The sequence below is a fragment of the Mirounga angustirostris genome, unplaced genomic scaffold (assembly GCF_029215605.1).
Source record: "Mirounga angustirostris isolate CCGP_5_RB_7025 unplaced genomic scaffold, mMirAng1.0.hap1 SCAF_10, whole genome shotgun sequence".
Classification (NCBI taxonomy): Eukaryota; Metazoa; Chordata; class Mammalia; order Carnivora; family Phocidae; genus Mirounga; species Mirounga angustirostris.
The window spans coordinates 103,619,378-103,646,006 of NW_026991718.1; the positions used below are offsets into that span (position 1 = coordinate 103,619,378).

General features: G+C 44.0%; 1 protein-coding gene across 1 annotated transcript in view; it reads left to right on the forward strand.

Moving 5' to 3' along the window:
• Positions 1–26,629, forward strand: part of PAK5 (p21 (RAC1) activated kinase 5) — a 296,814-nt gene that overhangs the window by 253,338 nt on the left and 16,847 nt on the right. The window contains exons 4-7 of the mRNA XM_045885402.1: positions 650–1,435; positions 17,438–17,929; positions 20,838–20,971; positions 25,419–25,545. Coding sequence (XP_045741358.1) covers positions 650–1,435; positions 17,438–17,929; positions 20,838–20,971; positions 25,419–25,545 — 1,539 coding nt within the window. The remainder of the gene's footprint in view (positions 1–649; positions 1,436–17,437; positions 17,930–20,837; positions 20,972–25,418; positions 25,546–26,629) is intronic.

Below are 26,629 nucleotides of genomic sequence, written 5' to 3' on the forward strand. Positions count from 1 at the left end.
CTGTTAGATGCTTAATGAGAAGATCACATGTGATCACAAATAAAATCTCACAAGTAATCTTCATGCTGTTCCTTACTTACAGTTCAGAAAATGCCTTCCTCTTCCATAAAATCTGGTAACCTCAGTTTTCATATGTCTTCTATAAAAGGGTAAAAAAAGAAAAAATGTGTGCCCATTTCTGGGTATGTTAATCCTCAAGTGACGGTGTTTGCTGGTTTTGCAAATAATCTGAATAATGGATGTAAAAAATAATATGCTTTTTCTAATGAGTTATAGACTTAAAATTATAATCATCTTATTGTTAGGTGGTTAGGGTTTGGGAAGGGGTGGGGAGGAGGTTTCCCCTAAACTGGTAAATAAGACGATTGCTTATACAGTCTTCTAAATGGCTTTCTGATATTTAATTGATCTCTCTATTGAGATAGGTAAAAGAAAATTTGCAATTTAAGATTATTTGCAATTTAAGAATATTTGACTTATTTCACGACTGAAATCAGTCAACAGTTTTTTATTATCACTTTTTTAGGGGACGTTCCTGGGGTCTTTTTTCCTCTGTGGTTTAAATTAGATGGAGTAGGGGCGGGATTCCAACATCAGTTTGAAAGCATGAAATGTTTTCTTTAAATGGCATTCCCTTTACTGTTCCCAGACAATCGTTAGAGGAAATAAACCGTGCAAGGAAACCTCCATCAACGGCCTGCTGGAGGACTTTGACAACATTTCCGTGACTCGCTCCAACTCCCTAAGGAAGGAAAGCCCTCCCACCCCAGACCAGGGAGCCTCCAGCCACGGTCAAGGCCATCGGGAAGAAAATGGCTTCATCACCTTCTCACAGTATTCCAGCGAATCCGATACCACTGCTGACTACCCGACTGAGAAGTATCGAGAGAAAAGTCTCTATGGCGACGACCTGGATCCATTTTATAAGAGCAGCCATGTGGCCAAGCAAAATGGGCACGTCACGAAGACCAAACACGGGGAGGCCCACTATCCTGAGATGAAGCCTTGGAAGTCCGATCTCGCCAGATTTCCCCTTGATTATCACGCACACTTGGACTCACTAAGTAAACCAAGTGAATACAGCGACCTCAAGTGGGAGTACCAGAGAGCCTCAAGCAGTTCCCCTCTAGATTATCCATTCCAATTCACGCCTTCTCGAACTGCAGGCACCAGTGGGTGCTCCAAGGAGAGTCTGGTGTTCAGCGAAAGCGAGTGGGGACCCAGCCTGGATGACTATGATAGGAGGCCAAAGTCGTCCTACCTGAATCAGACCAGCCCTCAGCCTACCATGCGGCAGAGGTCCAGGTCAGGCTCGGGGCTCCAGGAACCGATGATGCCCTTCGGAGCCAGTGCATTTAAAACCCACCCCCAAGGACACTCGTACAACTCCTACACCTACCCTCGCTTGTCCGAGCCCACAATGTGCATTCCAAAGGTAACGTTCACTGCCTCCTTCCCTCCGGTGTGCATGCACCCCACAAAGGTGGTGCTAGCATGACCTTCTCACGTAGTCAGATTCTAATGTGATGGTTTGCCTTTTAAGTGAGAATCCATATTGAAACCCTACCTGATTTCCAGCCACAAGCCCCAAGGCCAGAGGATATAGGGCAAGGCACATTTATTCATTAAAATCAAAGTCTTTGGAGATCTCCTACAGGGTTTCTGATTGAAAGGCAAAAAAAAGTTCTTTATTTGAAAGCTATCCTGATATACTACTAATAAATATTGTGTGCTCATATTATACTAAGTCCTCTGTTAAGAAGCATATGATTGTAAGCCATTAGATGGAGGAATACAGTGGTTCCTGCATTCTGGCAAAGTTTACAAGGATCTGTTGAAAAGGAAAAAAAAAGTCAGGATTACATGGTAAGCTTTTAATAAAGTTCATTTTAAGGTTAAATTTTAATATAATAACCATTCTAACAGGTGTGGGGGGATATCTCATTGTGGTTTTGATTTTTCTCTGATGATGAGTCATGTCTAGAACCTTTCCATGTACCTGTTGACCATTTGTATATCATCCTTAGAAAAATGTGTTTTCAGGTTCTTTGTCCATTTTTTGATTGGGTTATTTGGGATTTTTTTTTTTTCTATTGAGTTGTATGAGTTCCTTATATGTTTTTTAACCCCTTAACAGACATGTGGTTTGCAGATATTTTCTCCCATCCCATCGGTGACTTTTAATTTTGCTGATCTTGCCCTTCGCTGCACAGAAGCTTTTTATTTCAATGTAGTCCCACTTGTTTACTTTTGATATTGTTGCCTTTTGGTGTCAAAGATGAAAAATCATTGCCAAGACCAATGCCAAGGAACTTACCTCCTATTTTTCTTCTAGGAATTGTATAGTTTCAGGGCTTACATTCAAGTCTTCAATGCATTTTGAGTTAATTTTTGTATGTGGTGTAAGACAGGGGTCCAGTTTCATTCTTTTACACGTGCCTGTCCAATTTTCACAGCACCGTATATTGAAAAGACTGACCTTTCTGCATTTGTGTATTCGTGGCTCCTTTGTCAAAAATTGATTGACTATGTATATGTAGGTTTATTTCTGGTCTCTAATGTGTTCTATTGATCTCTGAGTCTGCTTTTTTTTTGCCAGTACCATACTATTTTGATCACTATAGTTCTATAATATAGTTTGGAATTAGGAAGCTTTGTTCTTCTTTATCAGGATTGCTTTGGCTATTTAGGGTCAAATATGATTTTTTGTGTGTGTGATATATTTGAACACTTACGGAAGGAAGCTGTTTGGGTCAAGATCATAGAGAAAGTTCTGTCCAGAGGCAATAATGTTTTAGCCCTGGGGCCATATTTGGCCCATTGACCTGGTGCCTCCACCAAATAGTCATTACCAACTTCTGAAAAATCAAGATATTTCACTTAGAATCTTCAACTTCTGGGTTTTAGGCTTCTCTTGAAAAAAAAAAATGGCATGATCTGATATCCCTAGGCCCACATTTTCACCTAGCATTGGAAATGGAATTGGCTGGAGACAAAGTCTCCCCATTAGAGGGGACCGGCCCTGCCCAACCCACTTCATTCATTTTTCCCATTAGCCTAATCCCTAGAGGCATTTGGGATTTAATATAACCCCCCAGCAATCCCTGCACACTCATCTCACAGAAGGAGAAACTAAGGCCAGAAAGTCATGTAGCACACTTAAGGTTTCATAGTTAGTTGGTTGCAAAACAAGGACAAAATTCAGGTCTGATGTTTCTCCTACTCCAGTATTTTTCCCTTTATGTGGGCATACGTTATTTAAGGGGCTCAATTGCATTTGCCGGTAAAACTCAGGAGAAGCCCCAGTGGCCACCAGAATTCTAGGCTAAGTAGAAGAATAGGAAGAGGATGGAGGGAGGGGATAGATTTCTTCATTCCTAGCTAGATCTCTCTTCCTACAGACTTCCAAATAGAAAGCAAAGCAGACCTGCTCTGAAATCTGGTTTTGTTAAACCCAGAAACAATGCAGAAAGCTATTGTAGCTCAGAAAAAAAATTAACATACTTACCCTTGGGAATGTCTACCAAGAGTTTTTCAGCCCTTATAATCAAGGGCTGCTGTTCCATTTCACAGGAGACCCATGAGAAAATCACAAGCAGGGTTAGTGGGAGGGTAGGAGGTGGGAGGCATGTTGGTAATTAAAATGTTTACTTGATTAAAAATATAACATCTCTCTAAAAAGACTTAGGTGCCTGTGACTTTAGAAATGTACTCTTAAAAAATCTACCAATCACATTTGGATTTCCTGCTGAGGGAAGAAATAGAGATCACGACTCAGATAATTTGGCTTTGCCTCATGGAAAGTCCTAGAGGCTGGTGGGTAATGTTCATGTTTCAAATAATAAGAGAAAGCATGAAATTTGTGTGGGTCTCCAGACAGAGCAAAAATAAGGAGGGAGGGATGTGTGTATGTGAAAAAGAGACAGACACCAGTTTTATATTTTGGCCTGACGGAGAAAAACTACTCTTAACCCACAGAAAAAACTCCTCCAGCATTATCTACCTAATTTTCCTGTTGACATGACAGGAATCAAGGATGTTATAAATCTGTAGGTATGGCATCTATCTCCCTACTTCTGAAAGTTTGGGGCTGGGGCTGGGCAGATAAAACCTTGTGCAACAAATAATGCCAACCAAAATCCATCCACACCACACAACTCCAAAAACAGCCTGATGTGGAGAGTGAATGCTTTCCACCGTCCCCTGCAGACAAGTCTGCTTTACAGGGAGGGAAACTGGCTAGAGACAGTGTCACCAGGCATCTGATTTTGCTCATTCCTGTGCTCTTCAGGGAGCAGGCAGCCTCCAGCTCACGTGTGTTGGTGCTGACCCAGCAATCCATGCCCTGCTCTGGCTCCAGCCGCTGGGAAGCCCCCCTGTGTAATCACAGTTCTGCCAGCTCACTAAGCACTCGCTGTGTGCCAGACACTCTTGTTGCCTTGTTGAGCCTCACAGTCCTGGAAGGCAGGAATTCTTGCGTGCTTTGTGCCTCTAAGGAATCTGGGGGCTCTGAGGGGCTCAGAGACAGCCCGGTCAGTCAGCAGAGCTCATAGCCGAGCTGGGATCCGGCTCTCTGGGCTCAAACCCTTCGCCAGATATTGGACACATCCCCAGTGGCCCAGGAATAGCTTCTGCAGGCACCAAGCCTTGCACTTGCCTTCTTACAAGCTCCTTTAAATACCTGCAGCCATGAAGTTTCCTTGGGGTGTGTGGTCCTGTCCCACTCAATAGTGGGGTTTCTCGGCCTGGATACTGTGGACATGCTGGGCCTAATAGTTGTGGGGGGCCATCCTGTGCACTGGAGGATGGTGAGCAGCATCCCTGGCTTCTATCACTAAGTGCCAATAGCGTCCCTTCCTGTAACATCCAAAATATTTCCAGACACCATCAAATGACCTATGGGGAAGCAGGGAGCAAAGTCAGCCCCAGTTGAGAATCACTGTTCCAGAGCTAACCATTTGTCAAGTGCTTTGGGGCATTCAAGGGTGTAGGTCCTAGAGATAAAGTGCCTGGGTCCCAGAGATAAACTGCCTGGCTTAAACTCCCAAGAGATAAACCACTAATAACTGGGTGAGTAAATTGCTTAACTCTGCTTCTCCATCTGTAAAATGGGGATAAATCACCTTGTGTGAGGGTTAACTATGTTAATAATTACAGTAGCCTAATTATGAATACACATAGTCTCACATGAATCTGTATGTGTAGCATGTGGACAGGTGACAGTTATGACGTGAAGCTGGGGGTTACCATGTTCCAGGCACCGAGCTAAGCATTTTGCAAACACTACCCAATTTAGCCGTCATGGCAATTCTGGAAGACTTCAAGATTATCTCCTTTTTACAGTGAGAAAGCTAAGATTCAGAGGCTAACTCTTTACGGACTTCCCAAGGATATGAAGGCAAACAGCTGAGTCAGGATCCAAAATTAGGTCCATCTGACTCCAGAGTCTATATATTTCCGAACATTCCTATTTCCCCGGAAGAAAACTGAGGAGCAGAAAAATGGATCTGAGGTCTTGGGGCCCAGATGTTCATGCCGCAGGCAGGCCTCACCTTACTGGTGAGGAATGCGTGATGAGTCACAGATGGATTGGGGGCACACGGGGAATGTACTTGATTCTCTCAGTTCTCGGTAGGGTGGGATCCTCCGAGAAGCTCCTTAGCCTCACGCAGACTGTGATTTGTGGGGGAAAAGCTGGGGCCACAGGCCAGAAGGAGGCATTGAGAGTAAAGATCCCTGAGACTCTCATATGCGCTTACTCTACCTTGAGTGATGGTCTCATTCTGTTTTATGAATGACAATCCAGATGTTCTCACCCATTACAGAAGACATTAAGGGCACAAGTTCTAGAATCCTGTTCCCTGGATTCACACACTTACTGGCTGTATGATCTTGTGTGTGCCTCAGTTCCTTCCTCTGTAAAGTAGAGTGTTTCCATAACTACTTTGACCTTCTTCTACAGATGAAAAAAGATGAGTAAATGTAAAGGAGTTCTCACACGGTGGGCACTCAGTGTTAGCCCCTCTTCCCCGGCATGTTTCTGGTTGGAAAACATGTCACCACGTCTGCTAACGCCAGCCATAGAAACATCCTCTCTGTGTAACCTTTTACATATTCTCAAAATATGGGAACAAGTCCCATGTGACTTTGCCCTCACAGCCATTCTGTGTAGACTAATAAGTTCTGCCATCCTCACCTCAGAGATCCGGGTCACACAAGGCCAGAGTGGCCGTGTGACTTCCTCAAAGCCTGCCACGCCTGAGTGACTGAGCTAGCCTGAAGACCCCAGTCCCACCACCCTACTGCTTACTCTACCCTCTAGAATGGGCATGAAATTCTTAGACTTCCCACAGAGGTCAGATGTTAAGAGAGAGCAGAATATCTAGCAGCATTCAAGCAAGAAGCGTCGTCCATAACTCTACATCTGTCGTTAGGATGATGGTTCTTGCCAACCAACCCATCTATGTTACCCCCACCATCTCCTGTGTCCCAGGCAGCAAAATGACAAGTGCTGCATCCCAGGACAGCCCAAAGAGGTGACACAGTGACAAAGGGTCCTGAGTGATGACAAAGAGTGTAAGAAAAACTGGCACGATTCCCCAGATCTTTCTTCTGGGGTCACCAGTACAATGGTTTTTCACTGCTTAGCTGTTACTTCGCTTTCCCTGGAAGGAAAAAGCAGTGGAGGCAGTGTGCTTAGTCTTCCTGTGCCAATAACTGAATGACTCACTGTTCTTTGTGGCACTTGCACACCCAGATTCAGCCGAGGTTCAGGAACAAAACTGCAGCTCCTTACCCCAGCCGAACACTGTCAGAGATCCTGTAGGGCCCAATGGGTAACAAAATGGCAGTGCTTGTGAAATCTTATGGGCTGCAACAAAAATCAGAGGTCTGGGGGAGAGAGAGAGGGAAGGAGGGAGGGAGAGGTGCTAATTGCTTAATATGACAATGGGTATTATTTTGATTTTTTTTTCTTTACATATAAGCACTTATAGGATATTCATTAAGGTTCATAAAACATCCAAAGAGGTGATTCAGAACATCTCGAACATCTGTCCCTTCTGATGGAGGCTTTACATGTCCTTTGCATAAGAATGGACAAATCTTCCCGTGAATATTCCTGTGGTTCAAAGTATATTGTGTTTTGGTCATTATGAGTGAGTTTTCCATTACCAAGTTAAAATGAAATTAATCTGACCTGGCAATATCTGTCCCGGCTGTCTTGGAGGCCCTGACATACTTGAACCATATTCCGCAGCAGGGAGCTGGTCCCCAGAGGTACAGCTACCCGCCTCTCCCACCCCCACAGCTGCAGGCAATGGCAGATCTCAGGTCAGAGTAATCTGCTCTTGAACAGAAGATGCATTCTTTGAGTTGGGACAGCAACTGTGGGGGGCTAATTGGATATACCAGTCCAGAGGTGGAGGAAGAGACCTGTATGCTTGAGCCTGCTGAGTGAGTGCAGACATTCATTTCTTTAACTAGGCTTTGCCTACTTGTACAGATCATAAGCCACTTGTCCAAACTCTCTCAGCGTCCATTTGCTATATATTCTGTAAGGCAAAGAAACGCACGGCTCTCCTAACTTCACATCACAAGGTAAAAGTTCCTACATGCCTAACTAGGAAGCCCCTGTCAGGGTTTGGGAGATTTCCTTGCAAAACACGAAATATGGTGAATGGCTCTCTGCTGCGTGCAATTTGGAAATCCAGCAAGTGTCTGACTATCCAGAACTTAACCTGCTTCCCAAGTCCTCTGCATTAGAACCTTGAATAGACACCTTGACTCTTTAGGTGCCCGGAGGTCCTGCTCATGACCACTGTTCCTTGGCAGTGATAGCATGGGTTTGCCTCTCTGAACCAAAATTGAATGGCAGCTCATAGTGTGGGCTGTGTCCCTTTGTCATCTATGAAATAGGGCCACTCTGTTTTGTAAATGAAAATAAGTAATTCGGAGGAAACTGACCGTGGCCGGGCACTCGTCGAAGCCTTGCCTCCAGCAGGAACAGCAGCTGTTGTTTTACTAGGATGCAGCAAGCTGCCCCCACCTGAGGGCAGGTGGGGAACGGCCCCCATCAGGGGCATTCCTGCCCACGGCAGGCAGGGAGAATTGGCACAGCAAGATACAACCAGAGGGACACAGGAGAGTAAATACATATTCAAGTCACAGGATTGAATAAATCCCTTTCCCCTAATTGCCAGCCTCTAAAATGTCCCTGCAGAGAAAGCTAGTTACGGATTCTCTCTGGAATTCCTACAGGCAGTCATTTTCCTTTCCCAAAGCTGAGGCTGGTCCTCATATCTTTCCCTTCGAGTTAAGCAAGGACAATTTAAGATGTCCTCTCCCTGCTCAGATAATAGAGGCCTGTGATTCACTTTTATCCCACAGTTGATTTATGTACAGCGAACAACACCCAGCCTGGCTTTTTTCTTTTTGAGCGGAGCAGTCTCTGCTTTGTTGTACTCCGAAAAGGTGTATTGGAGCATCACGCTCAAGCAACTGCGACCAGCCGCCTCCCATCCCTTGTAGCTCTGTGGGGACTGGAAGGAGAGACTCTACATCTCTCACCCAGCAGTCTGCGGCCCCCCTTCTTTGGGCGCAGACGCACACTCACCCCCCGCGCCCCAGTCCAGCATGATCTAGCCACAGCCTCCCTGTCACCGGTACGGAAGGCCACGGTGACAAAGAGATGCTGCAGCAGGATTTTTTTTTTTCCTTTTCTTTCTCTCGCCCTCCCCCCACCAAACCTTTTTTTTTTCCCCCAGCCTTGGCATAAAATGGTCAAATGATGTTCTACTGCAGAATTCAATTTCACAGTTCAGTTAGGTCCTTGATTACACTGCCAAATTCAGATTAATGTGCACTTAACGAACATGGATCAGGGGAATTCTGGCTGACAGCCAGCTGTAATTGGAGCAATTGATAGCTGTGTGGAGTTTTATGCCCTGTCCACCCCAGCGTACCACTGGTGAAATTGATTGATTAAATGAACTCATTGCTATAATTATTTATAATTTTGATACATCACAAGCCCGTGTCTGACCCTATCCTCGGAGGCTTTGTGCCCATTGTGGAAGGGTAGTCCAGCTGAGTTGTTAGCCCTGGATTATTTATTCCCAGATAATATAGCCTTTTGTTTGTTTTGTGCCCTTATTTTTTGATTGGGTTTGAATCGAGACATGAAAAAGCACATTCCTTTAAGAATTCATTTGTATGGTATGCTAAAAGGCAACTAAAATGGAAACTAAACCATGAATATATGTGATTAACCGTTTCAAAGAGGAAGGGAAACCAAGACTGTTTAGATGTTCTTTTAGTATTTTTAAAGATTTCTGTGGGGAGAATCCCTTTTCAGAATGTATTTGATTTTCAGGGACTGTTAGTTGTCCTCTAGAACTGCCGCTAAGCAGTTTGGCAGGCTGGGGGATAATCTGCAAAAGGATCTAGTCTTCCCTGCTTACATCTTGCCATATGGAAATCCCCTGAAAAGTCTGTAGACCCTGGTCTCATTTCTGTGAAGTTACTCTTTCACAAAATCCCCCGGCCATTCTCTTGGGAGGGGTGGGAAGAATACCTTTCTGGTGTTTCTTTATTGTTTTCCCTCCTGCGTAGTGGCTTTCCTACCCCTGCTCCCAGTCCTGTCCCATGCCTTTGCAATAAGATCCTCAAAGGTAAACTACAAACATAGATCTTTTGGAAATGGTGCGGGTGGTGGGAGGTACATTGGATTTGCTCGTTAAATACCTGTACCTCTCGCTTGGCCAACTCCACTGCATTGTGGTTTCGCTAAACGATTAAACCCTACATCCCTCTCAAGATACTATACTTCAAATGTACTCCTTTTTTTTTTTTTCTAGAATATATTTGTAAGTCAGGTTGTAAAAAAGATCACACAGGTCAAGCTTTCCTCCTTTGAAAGTCTTGCTTACGTGCACGAACATGCATGTGTCTGTGCAAGACAATATATATGGACAAAATCATCAGATTTTTTTCACCCCCTTCCAAATATAGGATATCATAGGAAAGATAATTTAGGGTAGGACAATGAAGTAATTATAACAGTTTAAGAGCCATGTAAGAGGGCCAAGAAGCCTTCTTATAGAAGAAAGCTTGGGCTTGCTTGCTTCTTAGCGGAAGAAAGGGCATTATTGTATCTGAACACAAAGTTTTGGTCTGGCCAACGCAAAAATGAAAGTGATGAATTCTGTACATCATTTTGCCGTGATGGTTATTTCTTTGTTGTGTATTTGGAGCTGATTTCTCTAAAGCAAGACTGTTCAAACAAAACAACTTAATTTTCTTTCACCACCACCCCTCCCCTCCCAGCCAGGCATTATCGTTCATCATATTGTGGCCCTTGCATTTCTTGCTTCTTGCTCCCAGCTGCCCAGACATCTGAGCCCCCAAGGAAACACTAACCAGGCTTTTGCTCTGTAGTTGTCTTTCCACACCATGCCCACCTCTGTCCTGACCATGTCTACCTTCTTATCATTAAAGGATATCTCTGAGAACATACCAAAGGCCCAAGTTCAAAAGTGACGTTATCTGGATTTAATCCCAACTCTGCTTCTTTTTTTTTTTTTTTTTAAGATTTTATTTATTTTTTTTGACAGAGAGAGACATAGCGAGAGCAGGAACACAAGCAGGGGGAGTGGGAGAGGGAGAAGCAGGCTTCCCGCAGAGCAGGGAGCCCGATGTGGGACTCGATCCCAGACCCTGGGATCATGACCTGAGCCGAAGGCGGACGCTTAACGACTGAGCCACCCAGGCGCCCCCAACTCTGCTTCTTAATAGCTCTGGGACCTTTGCATGAGCCATTTAAACTCTCTGTGCCTCAGTCTCCTTATCTGTAAAATGGAACAATTATGAGGCCTGTCTCATTATGTAACTTGAGGTTTAAATGCATTCACATGTATAAAGTGCTGAGAAGAGTCCCAGGCACATGGAAAGCACTCAGCGAATGTCAAATATCATTAACATTCATATGTATCACTCCTACAAGGATTGACTCCTAACAGAGCAGTTGGTTAATGGAAGGGGCCCTACTTTGGCTCCCAGTGACATGCTCCTGCATTTTCTCCAGGAGTGAGTGCCCCAGCCTTGATTATACAGACTGGTGAGGTGACAGCTGGTGGTAGAAATGCCAAGGCAGGCAAGAAAGCAGCATGCCAGTGTGCCTAGCACCTAGGACATCTAGACACTCTCCCTGAGAGTGTAAGACTGACTTGAGCAGAAGAACTGTGTTATGCAATCCTCTTGGGGGTATGGGGCCATTTGCCTTGGATTGCAGAAAGGGGCAGTTTCACCTCCCTGAGCTTCCATTTTATCAACAATAAAATGGGATAAATTGCCCCCTTCTTGACTCTCAGAGAAAGAATGAGGGTGCCACAAATATGCAAGCTAGAAATACCATCATGGAACTCACAGTTGAGTCATTAAGACCCAACTGAGGGCTATAAGTAAGCCAACGTGGTGGCCCTGAACAGGGTCACTCATGCCCTTCTCCTTCCCAAAGTCAGCTATTTGTCTGCCATCTTCTCCTTGAATGGATGGAAGCCCGGAGGGAGGACCGCATGTTCTCTCACTGGGGGCAGTCAGTTCTCCTTCCATAAGTACACCTCGAGTTTGGTTCCAAAAATGGTCTCTTGTGAGAGTGGTTGCTCCTCATCCATCACTTTTTTTTGAGTCTATGCCTCTTACCAGCCGCCATGAAAAACAATAGCATGGTTTTGTCTCGAAGACCTGATTTCCAAGACGCTTAGCTCCCAGTGAACAACTCAGCCTTCCCTCTCTGACTGGAAATGGTCCCATTCACGCAGACAAGGCTCCTCTTCTTTATGCCACTCGCTGGCTGCCAAGAGTAGACTCTGATAATGCTGCTGACAGTCGATAAAGAAGAAAAGTGGCCCGATGCAGTGTGGAGCGGTGCTTGCAATTCCTCCTGGATACAGCTTTCTTATTTTTAATATATCTTCAGAGATCAGTTATACATGCTTGTGGGGAATGAATTCAATTTCGCTTAAAGTACAGGAGCAAATCCTCCACAGAAGACCGGGGGATGCTGCCATGTGATAGCTCCCAGGACAATACTTTCAAAAGGAAAAGTCATGGACCCCACTTGCCTCACACGCTGGCCTTGTAATTAGCCTGGGCCTGGCTAATCTCAAACTTAATTTAAGGGAAGAACCCAGTTGTTTAATTTACACTGACATCTTCTTCCCCTTCCGCACCTCACGTAAACGCCCCCGTTTTCCCTGTGTGTCATCCAGATCCAGGGACTTAGCAAAACATCAGTGTGATTTCAAATACAGCATCTTAATTACAATGCAGTGCTCAATATATTATAATTAAAAGCACCTTTTCTGATTGTTTTGAGGATTAGTGTATAGGAATACATATGCTACCGGTACGTTATCTTCAATAAATGCCAGCTGGTTGGTTTTTTGTGTTTTTTACTCTTTATTTTTCTCTGACATTCCCACTCTGCTAAGGACTTTCTATAACGATACCAATACCTAGAATGTATTGGCCAGTCGCTATGCAAATCTTTTGATGTGTGTTCAGTCCTTTAGAGCTCACGATGACCTAAAGAAGTAGTTATTATTGTTATAACTCCCATTTTACGGGCGAGAAAACCGAAGCGCAGGAGTTGGAATAACTTGCCTGAAGTCACACAACTGGTAAATGGCCGACGAGGTTTTTGAGACCAAGAGCCTGTTTTCTTAGACACCAGGTTGCTCTAGGTTGCCACAGTTTAGCCTCCTAAAAGCCCTGTGAGGGAGGTATTTATGATTCCCATTTTACAGATAAGGAACCTGAGGCTCAGAGAGGCTCAGTGAGTTGACAAAGTCATCAGGGTCAGAACTGAACCCTAAGTATGTCCCTCAAAAGCATGTGTTCTCTTGCTGTACAACCAGGACAGGGCCCTGGCTTCGCAGTATCCTGGTTCCTGCTGGTTCCTGCTGGTTGGCGCAAGGCTGTCTGAGTGGTGAACTCACCTGAGTAGATGATGGTGTTCTCAAGACTGGCAAGGGCTGCACTGTCACCTGGGAGCCAATGAACAGGGCAGACGTGAGAATGGTGCCATGGTAACAATGTTAAGGAGCCCACTATGTGCAGCTCTTGTGGCCAGACTCATGGAATAGACATTTGCTCATGCTGTGTGATGGGGCAGGAGCTTGGGACACCTGCTGCCTTCTAGATGGCCACCATGGTGCCAGGTCCAGTGAGCAATATACCCCACCCTACTTCACTCCTCTCTGGCATCCGACCTGCTTCATTACTCCTTCCTTCTTGAAATGTTTTCCTCCCTTGGTTTCAGGACCCCCTAGGCCCTTACTCTGTTTCCTACATCACTGGCCACATCTCTGCTCCTTTACGCAACATCTTCTGCTGCTTCTGGTCTCTGAGTGTTGGGGTCCTTGGACCTTCTCTTACACGTGCAACAGCATGGCTTTTAATACCGACTAATGGCATGATTCTCACCAATGAATCTCAAGTGTGGGTCATCTGTTTCTGCTCTTTCCTGGACTCAAAGCATGTCTCAGTCACCTCAGCAACATTTCTGCGTGAATGCTTGATAGTTCTCCCAAACTTGACACGGCCATGCCGGAATTCTTGGCTTTACCATGTAATAGTTACCTCTTGCTGTGTAACAAATTATCACAAAACTTAACAATTTAAAATAATAATAAACATTTATTACCTCACACAGCTTCTTTGGGTCAGTTTCCTGTGACTAAACTAGCTGGATGATTCCGGCCTTGAGACTCTCAAGAGGTGGCAGTCAAGATGTCTGCCAGGGCTAGTCCTCTGAAGGCTTGACTTGGGCCAGATGATCACTTCTAGGATGGTTCATATGGCTGTTGGTGGAAGGCCTCAGTTTCTGACTTGGCAGGAGGTTTTGCACTTGAACCTCTCTGTAAGATTCTTAAGTGTCCTTATGCCATGACAGCCGGAGAGAGTCAGAGCAAGTGATCCAAGAGAGAGGGCAGTGGAGCCACAATATCTTTTTCAGTCCCAGAAGGCACTTGCTATCACTTCCACTGTATTCTTTGGATCACACAGATGAGCCTGATATGGTGTAGGAGGGGACTACACAAGGATCCTCAGGTGCCATCTTGGATGGAGGCTGATTACCACACTTCACGAGCCTACCCCTGCCCCTCTACTCCTCATATCATTAAATGGCCTGTTGCTCAGGCCAAAATCTTTTGACTCTTTCCTTTCACATTTTAATTCAATCCATCAGCAAATCATGTCAGCTCTATCTTCAGACCCTACCCTGGGCCCCAGCTTTTCTTATTCCAACTATAGCACCCTTTCTAATCTCAACTCACATTGACCACAATAAGCTAACTTGGCATCCCTGTTTCCACCTTTGCCACAAAGGTCTCTTCTCCTCCAGCATCCAGAGATCAACATCAAGCTCATATCTCTCTTCTCTCCTCAGCAAACTCCAGTGGTTCCCACCTCACTCGGAGTGACTGCCAGTGCCCTTGCCATGACCTACATGATCATCCCTCTGGCTGCTTTTCTGGCCATCATTCCAAACTGACTCCCCTCCATACCAAAAGAGCCTCTGTGCTGTTTGTGAAGCCCGTATTTGCCTAGAACCCTGTGGGTGCTGTGCCCTCTGCCCAGACTACCCCTCCCCACATAGACATTGCGCCTAATCCCTCCAATAGCACACTCTCAGAGATGCCTTCCTTGACCTTCACATCCAGGATGGCACCTCACTCATTTTAACCCTTTCCTCTATTTCCCTTCCTATCTCTATTACTACTGGACTGCATACTATACATTTATTGGTTTTCTTGTTTATTATCTGTCTGCTTCTCTAGAATGTGTAAACCCCAGGAGGGCAGAAATACCATCCATTTCTATTATTGCTGGACCTTCCCATGGCACCTGAAATGGTGCCTAGCACATAATAGTGGCTCAAGGATTAATTTGTGGACTAAATAAATTAATGAATGTACTGCATGGGAGCATTGGGTTTATTTGGAAAGATACCACCCAATAGAACTTTCTGCAATGGTGGAAATGTTGTTTATGCTGTCCAGTGTGGTGGCTACTAGATACTTAAAATGTGATTAATGTGACTGAGGAACTGAATTTTTTTATTTTAATTTTATTTTTTTATTGATTTCAATTAAGTAGCTACATGTGGCCAGTACCCACCATTTTAGAGTAGATCTAGATCCTTGGGGTGGATGGGGCATGGGGACATGTCCACGTCATTTCATGTACACTGCAGTAGAGAGGTAGAGCCTTCCTAGGGTACTGTGTTAAGAGGAGCCTGAAGTCCAATCAAAAAATCTTTTTTGAACATCTTTGGTGTACACAGCATTGTGTTGTCATCAGAATATCACACAAGAGGGCAGTGATTGATTAGTGCCTTCTGTCCTGGGCAAGGGGGTGAATGTGTTATGCTGTGGTATATTTACCAGACATGACCTCAGTTTTTCCAGGGCTAGTCAGAGGTCCTTCCTGATCCCTCCCAGGGAGTGATTACTGGAATGTACACCTAGTGTCCTATAAACCTCTCACTGACTCCCCCCCATCCCTGCTCTGTCTGCCCTCCCTATTCTCCACTGATTTCCCTCAATCCAGTCTTCATAACTAGAGTAGAATGTTTTCTGCAAGAATCTTTTTGAGGGATGACCAAATTTCCTTTCACACACACACTCCTGCAAATGTTGGCTACTTTCAATTATATTTCTACTTATTTGATGAGAACATTGCATGTGTTTACCTTATGGTCCACACTGAAAAGCTGCTTAGGACAGGGAGCCTATTTTCCCTTTTACATATATCTGCTAGGTTATGTGTGTGGATAGTACATACCCCCCTGTAGCATATGAGTTCAGAAGCATGGGGAAAGCATTCTACCCATGAAATTTCTCACTGAAGACTAACATCCTTTAATGACAGGTGGGATCTTTTATTCCTGAAAAAGAAAATAGGGTCTAAATACCAAATAACACCTTGGATAAGGCACATTTTAACTAAAACTCTCCCTGTGGTTCACATGAGTGGGAGAAGGCCCTTTCCTAGGAGCAAAGAGTACAGTTGGTGCCCCAACTGTATCCCTTAATCACCTATTGTTTCTATCTGCCAACACTGCTTTCCTTTGTCTAAAGCGGTAGTTCTCAGCCAAGAGCAATTTTGCCCACATTCTGGGGACATTTGGCAACATCTCAAGAAATGTTTTTGGTCATAACTGGCAGAAGTTAGTAGATGCTACTGGCATCTAGTGGGTAGAGTCCAGGGATGCTGCTGAACATCCTGCAACACACAGGACATTCACCCACATCAGAGAGTTATCTGGACCCCAAAATCAATGGTACCAAGATTGAGAAATTCTGGTCTAAGCGCTGTCTCTTCCCACTAGAGCCTACCAGCCCAGGACATGGCAAGTCAGAAGTGCCAGGAAATTAATATTCATGAAAGCAGATGTTAAACTGTTTTGAAGGGAGCTGGTGCATAAATACCCCAGCTCTTGGCCCCTCAGATGGGACAGCTCCAAGGTACATGTTTAATATACTTTCCCAGGGCGCAGAGTTACCTCGTGGTATTAGGTTCCAGTTGCTTGATTGGTAACTTGCTGTACATGTTGGGGTTCACCAGAGAGACAACCTGTGGCGGGGGCTGTTTGTGTACACAGAGAGAGCCTCTCCTCCGTGGATGACATCAATCCTTTCACTTAAAGCTTTTAACTGATGGGATGCAGCGTACCCACATTATGGAGGGCAATCTGCTTTGCTCAAAATCTACTGATTTAAATGTTAAGCATATCTAAAAAAAAAAATACCTTCACAGTAATATCTAGACTAGTTTTTGACCAAACAACCAGATGCCATAGCCTAGCCAAGTAAACACATAAAATTAACCATCATACTCAATGACTCACCCTTTATTGGTTTTCCCTTTCCTTGTCTCACTTCTCCTGGAATCACCTCCCACCACTGCATTTAAATTCAGGTCTCATAGTCTGCTTCTGGGTTTGTTTGGTTTTTTTTTTTAAGATTTTATTTATTTCTCAGAGAGAGAGAGGGCATAAGCAGGGGGAGTGGCAGGCAGAGGTGGGCAAGGGGGGAGCCCCTGCTGAGCAAGGAGCCCAATACAGGACTCGATCCCAGGACCCTGGGATCATGACCTGAGCCGGAGGCCGACACTTAACCACTTAACTGACTGAGCCACCCAGGCGTCCCTGCTTCTGGGGATTTTAGTAGGGAAAGGCGGAAGAAAACAGCTGGGTGGGGAGGTCATAGGGTAAAGGGTAGAAGCAGGAGCAACCTCAGACCTCACAAGGTAAGCATCACCCACAACCGTATCGTGCACGGTGCTCTTCATTCAGGCCAGCTGTGGCTTGGCTCACTGCGGCATTCAGATCTAGCATGTGAATATTCTCCATCTGTGTCTGTCTTCCCAGGTGGATTACGATCGAGCACAGATGGTCCTCAGCCCTCCACTGTCAGGGTCTGACACCTACCCCAGGGGCCCCGCCAAACTACCTCAAAGTCAAAGCAAAGCGGGCTATTCCTCAAGCAGCCACCAGTACCCATCTGGGTACCACAAAGCCACCCTGTACCACCACCCCTCCCTGCAGACCAGTTCCCAGTACATCTCCACGGCTTCTTACCTGAGCTCCCTGAGTATCTCATCCAGCACCTACCCCCCACCCAGCTGGGGTTCCTCTTCAGACCAGCAGCCCTCCAGGGTATCCCACGAACAGTTTCGGGCTGCTCTGCAGCTGGTAGTCAGCCCAGGAGACCCCAGGGAATACCTGGACAACTTTATCAAAATCGGAGAAGGGTCAACCGGCATTGTGTGCATCGCCACCGAGAAACACACGGGGAAACAAGTTGCCGTGAAGAAGATGGACCTCCGAAAGCAACAGAGGCGAGAACTGCTTTTTAATGAGGTATATGGTGTGTTCAGATCACTCCTTCTCTCCTGTGTAACGTTTACTTCCCATTTCAAAAATATTACCTGTACAGTTCAGGACATCAGAAAGCACTGAAAATATAAATACAAAAACCATGCTCCCACAATCCTTCCTTCTGCTCTTCGTCTATGCGTGTATGGCTGCTACTTCTGTAAGGTGCCTCATGCAGATCAGCCCCCATGCTAAGCACTGATCTGGCTTGAGTCACACAACCAACCTGTGAGACAGAAAGATGTTATTGCCATGGCCACGAGGAAATCTGGACTCAGGTGAAGTGACTAGCCCAGGGTCACAGACAGCAGGTTGATGGCAGAGCTGGGATTTGAATTCTAGCAGATTCCAAAGCCTTGTGCTACACTAGCTACATGGGTATATATACATGGTCGTGGTACCATGTATATACCCTTTGTAGCCATTTTTTTAAAATCTCAAAAGAGGTTAGTTTACCAATGGATTCTCACTCTTTAGGAACTTTAAGATATGTGTTCCTAACTATAGCAATGATGAATTCTTCCTGTGGAAAATATGGAAAATATAGAAAATGTCCCATAATCTCACAACCAAGAAATAGCCTACATTAATATTTCAGGATTTCCTTTCTTTATTTTTTTCTCTTTAGAGAAAGTGATATAGAGTATTGACTTCCAGAAAGTTTGTAACAATGAGGACCCTCACTGATGGTCCTATTTCATCCTCACTGGCACTGGATACTGTCAAATTATCTCTGTTAATCTGATAGACATGAATAAATCTTCCTGCTTTAATTAACATTATTATTACTAGGGTGGGTGAAGTTACTTTTATATGTTTTTAGGCCCTTTTTATTTTATTAAACCATATGTCCTTTGCACACTTTCCAATTAGGGTGGTAGCATTCGTCTTTTTTTTTTTTTTAAGATTTTATTTATTTATTTGATAGAGAGAGAGACAGCGAGAGAGGGAACACAAGCAGGGGGAGTGGGAGAGGGAGAAGCAGGCCTCCCGCTGAGCAGGAAGCCCGATGCGGGGCTCGATCCCAGGACTCTGGGATCATGACCCGAGCCGAAGGCAGACGCTTAACGACTGAGCCACCCAGGCGCCCCCGCATTCGTCTTATTGATAAGTGAGAGCTCTTGATATATTAAGGAATTAACCCTTTTCTATGTGTTGCACATATTTTTCCACTTCATTTGCCTTTTACACTTACTACTTTAAAGTCCTAAAATGCACATATTTTTCCACTTCATTTGCCTTTTACACTTATTACTTTAAAGTTCTAAAATGCACATAGGTGGAAAAATACGAATACCTATGTCTAAGGACATAAAATATTTTGAAGTAATAGTCATCTATTGATTTTATGAGAGTTTAGGGAAGAGAAATGAGCTTTTGTGGATGGAAAATTTAGGTCTTAAAGATAGCAAGTCAGGATTCCAATGTTAGATAATACGTCAGTCTCCAGCAAAGGATGCACCACTCACATCTCCTAACAGACATTATAAAAATGCAATCAGGTGTGACTTTGGGTCCCTCTTCTATGGAGGCTCACAAGAAGGCACACATGGCTCCAGCCCCCATGGGTGTTCATTTTCTCGCTGTGTTCCACATCTCAGAGAGAGCCCCAGGTGAGTGGGCTTCAGCTTATCACTTCTACAATGCTATTTTCTGGAACTTATTTCCAAATCACAATGCCAGAACAGGCAGGGCAATATAATGTAGATAACTTTGTAATTTGTTAATTAACATTAAATCTGAAAATGTCACCAGAAGCAGCCACAGGGCAGCAATTCTTGGAAGCTCTCTCCGGTAAGTTCAGGTTAGCCTTGTATATGCCTGAGTCATATTTGTCTTTACTTTCTTTTTTTTTTAAAGATTTATTTATTTATTTGAGAGAGCGAGAATGAGAGAGAGAGTACATGAGAGGGGGGAGGGTTAGAGGGAGAAGCAGGCTCCTCGCCGAGCAGGGAGCCCGATGCGGGACTCGATCCAGGGACTCCAGGATCATGACCTGAGCCGAAGGCAGTCGCTTAACCACCTGAGCCACCCAGGCGCCCTTGTCTTTACTTTCAAGACCTATCCTCTGTATTCAGCCCAAACCTCTCTCACACTCAACCCAGACCTCCTCCCAAGATGTTAAGTTAGCTTCATGTAGCCCCACTCCTACTGTTCACTTCATTTACTTCATACTCATCATTTGCCATTTAGAGCTGGTGACCTTTTGCCAGGTTAAACAATGGTAGAGTATGGATAGTGCATTCTAACAGAGACCCTTAGGGATATCTGATCATATCCTACCTGCCCCCCACCCAAACAGTCCACAATACTCCTTCTTGTGAGTATAAACCTTGCCAGGGTTCTGCCTGTTTTCACTCTTACTATCTCCAAACCCAGTGTCTGGTTGCACTGCCATTTTCTCTGAACTGACTAACTTGATTCCTTTTATTGCTGCTAGCCACCCTCAATACTTTGTGTCTATAATAGACTCCTGAATAAATCCCCCCAAAATCAATATTTCTTTTTTTTTAAAGATTTTATTTATTTATTTGAGACAGAGAGAATGAGAGAGAGAGAGCATGAGAGGGAGGAGGGTCAGAGGGAGAAGCAGGCTCCCTGCTGAGCAGGGAGCCCGATGCTGGACTCGATCCCGGGACTCCAGGATCATGACCTGAGCCAAAGGCAGTCGCTTAACCAACTGAGCCACCCAGGTGCCCCAAAATCAATATTTCTTAATCAATTCTGCTCACAGCACAGTTGGGGCCATAAGAGAGCAGAAAGCCAGATTTCACCATCACAGGTCAAAAAGCATCTTTCCCATCTAAAACTAATGATGTAATGTATGGGGATTAACATAAGAATAAAAAATAAATAAATTTAAAAAAAAAAAAGCATCTTTCCATTTGCCCAGGTTGTGATAATGCGGGATTACCACCATGACAACGTGGTTGACATGTACAACAGCTACCTTGTCGGCGATGAGCTCTGGGTGGTCATGGAATTTCTAGAAGGCGGTGCCTTGACGGACATTGTCACTCATACCAGGTATGTCTCTTCACTATCCAGACAAATAATTCCAAGTGCTTATTATTTCTTCTCCAGGGTAAGGCCTCAATGACTGTTTTTATGACCTCTTTATAAATTGTAAGCCCTTTGAAGTCAGGGACTATGACTTCATATTCCCTAACTGCCTGTTGTAATATCATGTATGTATAATTCATTCATTCATTCAGTTAACATTCTCCTTGTCCTCCAGAAATTCATTAATACCTAATGATTTTAAGTCAGCAAGCTGATGACAATGGACTTTTGGTGCCAAACAATAGGATTTCCCATTCCTATGTATTTTTCTAAATCTGAATTTTATTCTGAGTCGCCATGCTATTGCACTGTGGTAATACCACCAAGAGTAGGTAGGTGAGGAAGACACAGATGGAAGATGAGTCAGAGTTTTATGTTATAATAAGAAACCTACGTAATTGAAATTCTTCAATTCTGTTTTTAAATAGTCTTGCAGGTAACAGTGGTTAATTATTATTACCTCTGCTTCTTGCTTCCCTGATGTGTCAGTTTTGGTCATTTAATTGTTTATTGATCACCTTTTATGTGCCAGGCTCTTTCCTGAGTGCCGGGGACACAAAAGATACAAACAATTAAAGTCTGAAATATATTCCCTCAAGGATGTCACAGGTTAGAAATAAATATAATACCTGTGCAGAAGTAGAAGGAGATACAGAAGCAGCAAAGAAGAATACCTGAGTATCTCTAACAGGGAAAATAAAGAAAGATTTCCAATATAAAGGGGTAGACGAACCATGAGAGACAATGGACTCTGAAAAACAAACTGAGGGTTCTAGAGGGGAGGGGGGTGGGAGGATGGGTTAGCCTGGTGGTGGGTATTGAGGAGGGCACACTCTGCATGGAGCACTGGGTGTTGTGCACAAACAATGAATCATGGAACACTTCATCTAAAACTAATGATGTATGGGGATTAACATAAGAATAAAATAAATAAATAAATAAATAAATAAATAAAGTGATAACCAAGATGAGTTTTGAGAGATGCATAGGAGTTTACTAAGAAGGCAAGTGGGAGGAAAAAGACATTGAAGGGAGACAAAGTATGTGCTAAGACAGTGTTCTTCATATTTTAATATGCATACAAATTACCTGTGGGTCTTAGTAAAATGCAGAACCTGATTCAATAGGAAGGGGCATGATATTCTATTCTTTTTTTAAAAAAAAGATTTTATTTATTTATTCATGAGAGACAGAGAGAGAGGCAGAGGGAGAAGCAGGCTCCCAAGGAGAAGGGAGCCCAATGTGGGACTCAATCCCAGGACCCTGGGATCATGACCTGAGCCGAAGGCAGATGCTCAACCATCTGAGCCACCCAGGCGCCCATGATATTCTATTCTAACACGCTCCCAGATAACACCAATGTTCCTGGTTCATAGACCACCTTAGAGAAGCAAGGTTCTAAGGAACAGACATTTTTTTAAAAAAAAACCATGTTACCTTTGGGAAACTTTAAGTTTGCTCTTGGTAGTAAATAAAACTCCAAAGGGCTAAGAGATGATTGTCAAGAAGGAGAGGCACTACATGTTAGCTGATATCACTGAAATGGTGCCTAAATCATAAGTGAATCCAAGTGAACAATAAGGGGAAAGCAAGGTAGCAAGAAGGTATTGAGGAACACTGTGAGGGATAGAATATCCTGCTGTTTCTCCCTAAAATCGGGCGATGTTTCAATCCTAACCCCCTACAGCTCTCAGTCTCAGTAGACTATCTAAAAACAAAAGAACATAAGGGAAGACACTGAACATTTATCACCAACATTTCAGATGGCAGATTCCTGTTGGTATAACCATAGGACACCCCCCCACACAACACATAAGATCATCTTAACTTACAGAGACAAATATACTGAAGAAACCTAAGCTTATGACAAAGGTGACTTACATCTAAAACCATTAATAAAAATATATCCAGAGGAGAGGATTTTTTTTTTTTCCTGCCCTGGAGAGCTTCAGATAGCTACACATGTCTCTCTGGAGCTCTCTCTTTGTCAAGGTTTTGTTTTGTTTTGTTTTTTAGTTTTTATTGTGTGTCAGTGGGATCCACTTAAGAGCTAGCCTCTCTGGAATCCACTGTGTTCTCTAATCCTCTCCATCCAGTTTTGTCAATAATTTCCTGTTGAAGGCAGAGAGCTCCGCAGATTGGAGAGAAATTGTATGTCAAGGAACACTGAATATTTAGAACTTGAAATCCTTTGAATCTTAAATTTAAATTTTAATTCTTGAATCATTCTGAGAGTTTCCTATAGTAGATATTCAATAAATGCTTTACTGAATGATTGATTGATTAATAAAATAACTCCTTGCTACTCAAAGTGTGTTCTGGGGAATAGCAGCATCAACATCACCTAGAAGCTTGTTAGAAATGCAGAATCTCAAGCTCTACCCAGACTGACCATAAGGTAGCCAGGTGCTCAGCTTTTCCTATGGATACCAAACTTTTAGCCCTACCTAACATCTTATTAAATTACATCCTACTGATTTCCAGAAACAGAGAGTTCTAGAAGGCAAAGGAAAGTGTCAAGCACTTCAAACATTAAGTCATGTAACCTTGACACACCTCTACAAAACAGAGCCAGGATTTGAATTTGGATTTGATTCTAGAACTGAGGCATCTTTATCCCAATTCAGGCTTCCTCCCTGCAGAAGTAGGAAAGCACAGTCTTTCTACAGTGGGTCCTATACATTTCAGAGCCACTAAATTCAGAATCAGTAGTATTTGTCACATAGGCCAGTTAAAGGTGATTTTTCAGTCAGTGATGGGGGCTCAGATTCCATTAACTTTTGTTGTTGTTGACCTGTAAATAATCTTTATGTCTGCTTCAAATAACTGGAATCTCATGGAATCCTAGAAAAATGAATTTTATTAAAGCAGGTGATTGTTGCTCCTGAGTTATTTTTAAGGTATATTTGAGCTTATCCCTGCTGATGATGCTCTAAACCTCCAAGGGCTCTGCTGTGGGCAGATGTGAAGTTGTCATCCATTGTTTTCACAATCCAGCACAATGACCAGCCCATTCACACAAAACCCACTCACACAAAACTAAGAACACAGAAGTTGTAGATTTCCACTCTCAGACAAGAACATTTTCTTCTTGCCTGCCTTAGTAGGAGACCAAGGCATTGCTGGAATAAGCCTCTTCGAAGAGAAGGGATACCCATCCACTTTATACCCTCGACTTTCTCCTAATTGGCCACCTCCCTGGATTTTACTTTGAGTCCTAATTTTACTCAGACATGGTTTGCTGGCATCAACAAGACTGATACAGATTCTGGGCCATCCATTTCCTTGTCCTGCTGAGCTAAGAGTTCTCCGGGGTGATTTTTCCAAGGCTGTCCTTGAATTTGGGCTCTGGTCAGTTACACCCTCTGTCTCTCCTGACAGTCTCCTCTGTTGGCATGACTTTTAAGAGTTCTTTCACATTCGCTGTCTGGCTTGAGTTTCACACTGTCTCTGTGAGAGGGAGTAAATTTTATACCCAGATGAGTTAGGCCTCTGTGGGTTGTTGTAAGGGCACTGATGGCCAAGTAATTCTTCCCACCAAGGTTCTTCATGGCTGAAAAGCCATTCATATGAGTTGCCATGGCAATGTGATACAATGGGGGCATTGGAAAAGCATGGGGCTGAACTCAAAAAGAGGTGGGGTTGTAATCATGATCTGGTCACTTTCTTAGCTGGGTAACCTTGGGCAGGTCACTTGACCTCGGTCTCCTCTGAAGCCAGAACCCTTCTTCAGAAGGGTGCAGCCACGAAATGTGGGAGTATATATCCAAAGCTATGCTTGCCTTTCTCATTCCTATAGTCAGTTTGTTCAAGAATCATCCAATTACACTTAGTTATTAGTAACTAAGTCCAGTTTCCTTCTTGATGGAAGGACCTAGAGCAGCAGGAATCTCCAGCTCCTGGAGGCAGGGCTAATCCTGGGGGATCTTAGACATCCAAAGACCGTGTTGTCCAAGTCCAGCCTTAAAGAGAATTGTGGATGTCCCCATTTCCAAGATGAGGAAAAAAGAAACCTGAGGAAGTTAAAAGGGCTTGCTCAAGGTCACCTATCAGGCATACTTGGAACCTTGGCTCTATTCAGTGCCGTCTCTCTGTAGGAACCTGGAGGTTTATCAATACCTAAGGAATTACCCACGAGATTCTAAGGAAGTGCATTTGCATTAATGACCCAAAAGTCAGCAAATAGGGGTCTCTTTGCTTTGGCTTTATATTGGGCCCCTGTCATCCTCAGTGCCAACCCTTAGGATCTAGGACTCATATCCCAAGACTTCTTTGTCCTTTCCTATAGATTTTCCAGACATGGGCTGGAGAGCATGGACTGTTCACTAGACCCCAAGGGAGCTGCCTCTTTTGATCATTTCAAAGATGTTCTTAACCTGTCTTTGCTCCTTAAATGTTATTTCTTTTCCAGAATGAATGAAGAACAGATAGCTACTGTTTGTCTGTCGGTTCTAAGAGCTCTCTCCTACCTTCACAATCAAGGAGTGATTCACAGGGACATAAAGAGTGACTCCATCCTCCTGACAAGTGATGGCCGGGTAAGATTTCATGTTTGGCCTCTCCATGGTTTATCTTGCCACTTTGTTTGTCATGGGCATAATCCTCCATTTAAGAACCCTTTCTCATAATTCTAAGTCTCCTTGGTCACAAGTCACCCACTGTCCTTCCCAGAAAGCTTACCAAAAGGGAAATTACCATCTTCTGTGTCATCCTATTTGTCAGGATTATCTGGTGATCTGAATTTGATGGATGACTTTCCACTTTAACAACAAGTGTAGGAAGTAATAGAAACTATGGAAATTTCTTTCCTTTTTCTTCCATGTTCTTATTTTTGTTGGAGGAGAAGAGATGACTTTTCTGGGGTTTTGTCCACCCTGTCTGTGGAGTTGTGCATGTCTGCAGTATCTCTCAGAGTTCCTGCAGGAAAGAGAAGACAAACTCCAGTGGACAGCTTGAGGAGAGTTTAATAAAGGTGTGGGCAGATGTAGACAAGTCATAAGAGCACATGAAGATTCCTGTGGCATTCTAGAATGGAGTGCCACTCTTACTGCCCCATGTCAGTGGAAGGGAGGCAGGGAACTGGCTACTGGAATCTGAAAATGGAGATTATTGTCTGAAGAGGGATGCCTGGCAGGACTCTGATCTTCAGTGGAAGACAGACCACAGTGAAGCTGCAGGATGGGAGCTGGGAGAATCAATATCCAAGCCTCACTCCATTCTTTCCTTCTAGTCTCCTATTGGTTCTCCCCATTGGCTGAACCCAATCAGAAGCCATCAGTGCAGTCAACACAGGTTGGTGTCCCAGGGCTCAGAGAGGAAGAGAATAGATCTGGAAAGGCAAACAAAAGATATTCATCACACTAGCTTATACCCAGGCCCAGATTGCTGCATTTCCCATGTCCACAGCCAGCTCAAGGGATTCTGCTGAAACTCATCAGCCACACCAGGTTACAAAAGAATATAGACTACAGTAGCCAAGGAAAGAATGAGTTGGCATTTCAAGACAGTCTTAGTTAGATGGAAGAGTTTTGAAGCATAGATTTTTTTAACATCTAGGCCCTTTTAACCTCCCTGAAACTCCCACCAGAGGTAATGGTGCTGACATGCAGGGAGCCAGCTGTC